The sequence below is a fragment of the Engraulis encrasicolus genome, chromosome 18, assembly GCF_034702125.1.
Source record: "Engraulis encrasicolus isolate BLACKSEA-1 chromosome 18, IST_EnEncr_1.0, whole genome shotgun sequence".
Lineage (NCBI taxonomy): Eukaryota > Metazoa > Chordata > Actinopteri > Clupeiformes > Engraulidae > Engraulis > Engraulis encrasicolus.
The window spans coordinates 49,110,327-49,112,826 of record NC_085874.1 but is presented as its reverse complement, the minus strand read 5'-3'; the positions used below and the strand labels follow the sequence as shown (position 1 = coordinate 49,112,826).

Here is a 2,500-nt window from a genome sequence, read left to right as displayed (position 1 = left end):
ACACATTAACATACGCACAACACACACAGACACACACACACACACACACACACACACACACACACACACACACACACACACACACACACACACACACACACACACACACACACACGTGCGGATACTTTAATTGTAAATAAAATATACAAATATATAAATAAAGCCCTCATGACACACACTAACACTAAGGCATTATGTCATGAATACCATATAGTAGGCCACTGTCTGTCTGTCTGTCTGTCTGTCTGTCTGTCTGTCTGTCTGTCTGTCTGTCTGTCTACGTGGTCTTACCTGCAGTGCATCCAGTTTGCACTGTCTGTCTGTTTGTCTGTCTGTCTGTCTGCCTATCCCTCTGTCTATATATATGTTACTGGGGTTAGTCTGTCTGTGTCATCCAGCTTGCCAGTTTGTACTGTCTGTCTTCTGTCTTACCATCTTACCTTCCTGTCTGTCTGCCTGCCTGCCTGTCTGCCAGTCAGTCAGTCTGCCTGTCTGTCTGTCTGTCTGCCTGCCTGTCTGCCAGTCAGTCAGTCTGCCTGTCTGTCTGTATGTCTGTCTGTCTGTCTGCCTATCCCTCTGTCTCTGTCTGTCTGTCTGTCTATATGTCTGTCTGCCTGTCTGTCTGTCTGTCTGCCTTCCTGCTGCTTGTGTTTCTGCCTGTAAGTCTATCTGTGTGTCTGCCTGTCTGTCTCTCTGTGACTGCCTGCCTGTCTGTCTGCCTGTCTGTCTGTCTGCCTGTCTGTGTATACCTGCAGTGCGTCCAGTTTGCGCTGGTTAGCGTCTGACATTGCGGCGGCCTGCTTGGCGTTGGCCTGCGCCTCCTTGAGGAGCTCCTGTCTGTCTGACCGTCTGTCTGTCTATAACCCTATCCCTCTGTCTGTCTGTCTGTCTGTCTGTATGTCTGTCTGTCTGTCAGTCTACCTGTCTGTCTGTCTATATGTCTGCCTGTCTGTCTGTCTGCCTGCCTCTCTGTCTGCCTATCTGTCTGTTTGCCTGTCTGTGTGGTCTGTGTGTACCGGCAGTGCTTCCAGTTTGCGCTGGTTGGCGTCTGACATTGCTGCAGCCTGCTTGGCGTTGGCCTGCGCCTCCTTGAGGAGCTCCTGTCTGTCTGTCTGTCTGTCTGACTGACCGTCTGTCTGTCTATAACCCTATCCCTCTGTCTGCCTGTCTGACAGTCAGTCTGTCTGTCTGTCTGCCTGTCTGTCTGCCAGCCTGTCTGTGTGGTCTGTGTGTACCTGCAGTGCGTCCAGTTTGCGCTGGTTGGCGTCGGACGTTGCTGCGGCCTGCTTGGTGTTGGCCTGCGCCTCCTTGAGGAGCTCCTGGGTGTCGTTGAGCTTGGCGTAGTGCTCCTCCATCTTGCCCGTCACCTCCTCCTTTAGGTCCTCCGTGGCCTGGTGGGGGTCCCCGAACAGACGCTTCACCTTCTGGAACAGCGCCTCCGCCGCCCTGGAGATAAGAGGACACAAAGACAAGTTAGTACATTTTATTATATGGTGTGACGTCATCGGTCGAATGCTCCATTCATTTCAATGGGGCTCCCCGACGTTCGCACGTCTGTTATTTTTCGATAACGGACGGGTTGGTCTATATCAGACCGCTGTCAATGGCAACAAGACTTTTCACTGCTAAAGCGACTTTTCAACAAGACTCTAATCAGCTGCTGTGATAGACAACACCTGTTGTCCTGGCTACCTAGCTGTCGGCTCCGCTCCGCGTCGGGGTCTAAAGATTCTCTCTGTCGTGCTGCTATTCCACGGTAGCGACCTTCTCGCCGAACGTTAACCCTTACATATTACATTAGATTACATTAGATTACACAACACTTAGCCTCCGCAGCACTGGAGGTAGAGGACACACACAGAAAAGTTATTCCATTATATTACACTTAGCTGTAGAGGAGGCACAGACAAGTTATTACATTACATTACATTAAATTACACTTAGCCTCCTCCCCCATGGAGAGGAGACACACAGACAAGTTATTACATTTTATTATATGGTGTGACGTCATCGGTCGAATTCTCCATTCATTTCAACGGGGCTCCCCAACGTTCGCACGTCTGTTATTTTTCGATAACGGACGGGTTGCTCTATAACAGACCGCTGTCAATGGCAACAAGACTTTTCACTGCTAAAGCGACTTTTCAACAAGACTCTAATCAGCTGCTGTGATAGACAACACCTGTTGTCTAGGCTACCTGTTGCCTAGCGGTGTTCCACAACGGCAAAGTTTTGTTTTGTGCAGCAACAATCTTTTGACATGAAAAATTATAATAAACTTAACATTAAATAAAGAAATGTAAGTATATGTAAGTATATCCATATAATAAGCGGGTTAACGTTCGGCGAGTCGGTCGCTTGGTGGAAAAGCAGCACTTCAGAGAGAAGCTCCGCTCCGCGTCGGGGTCTAAAGATTCTCTCTGTCATGCTGCTATTCCACGGTAGCGACCTTCTCGCCGAACGTTAACCCTTACATATTACATTAGATTAGCCTCCTCCC

The 2,500-nt window shown here is 49.2% G+C and overlaps 1 protein-coding gene across 1 annotated transcript in view; it reads right to left on the bottom strand.

Moving 5' to 3' along the window:
* Window positions 1-2,500, bottom strand: part of lama2 (laminin, alpha 2) — a 441,866-nt gene that overhangs the window by 71,530 nt on the left and 367,836 nt on the right. The window contains exon 38 of the mRNA XM_063223771.1: window positions 1,236-1,446. Within this exon, the coding sequence (XP_063079841.1) occupies window positions 1,236-1,446 (211 nt within the window). The remainder of the gene's footprint in view (window positions 1-1,235; window positions 1,447-2,500) is intronic.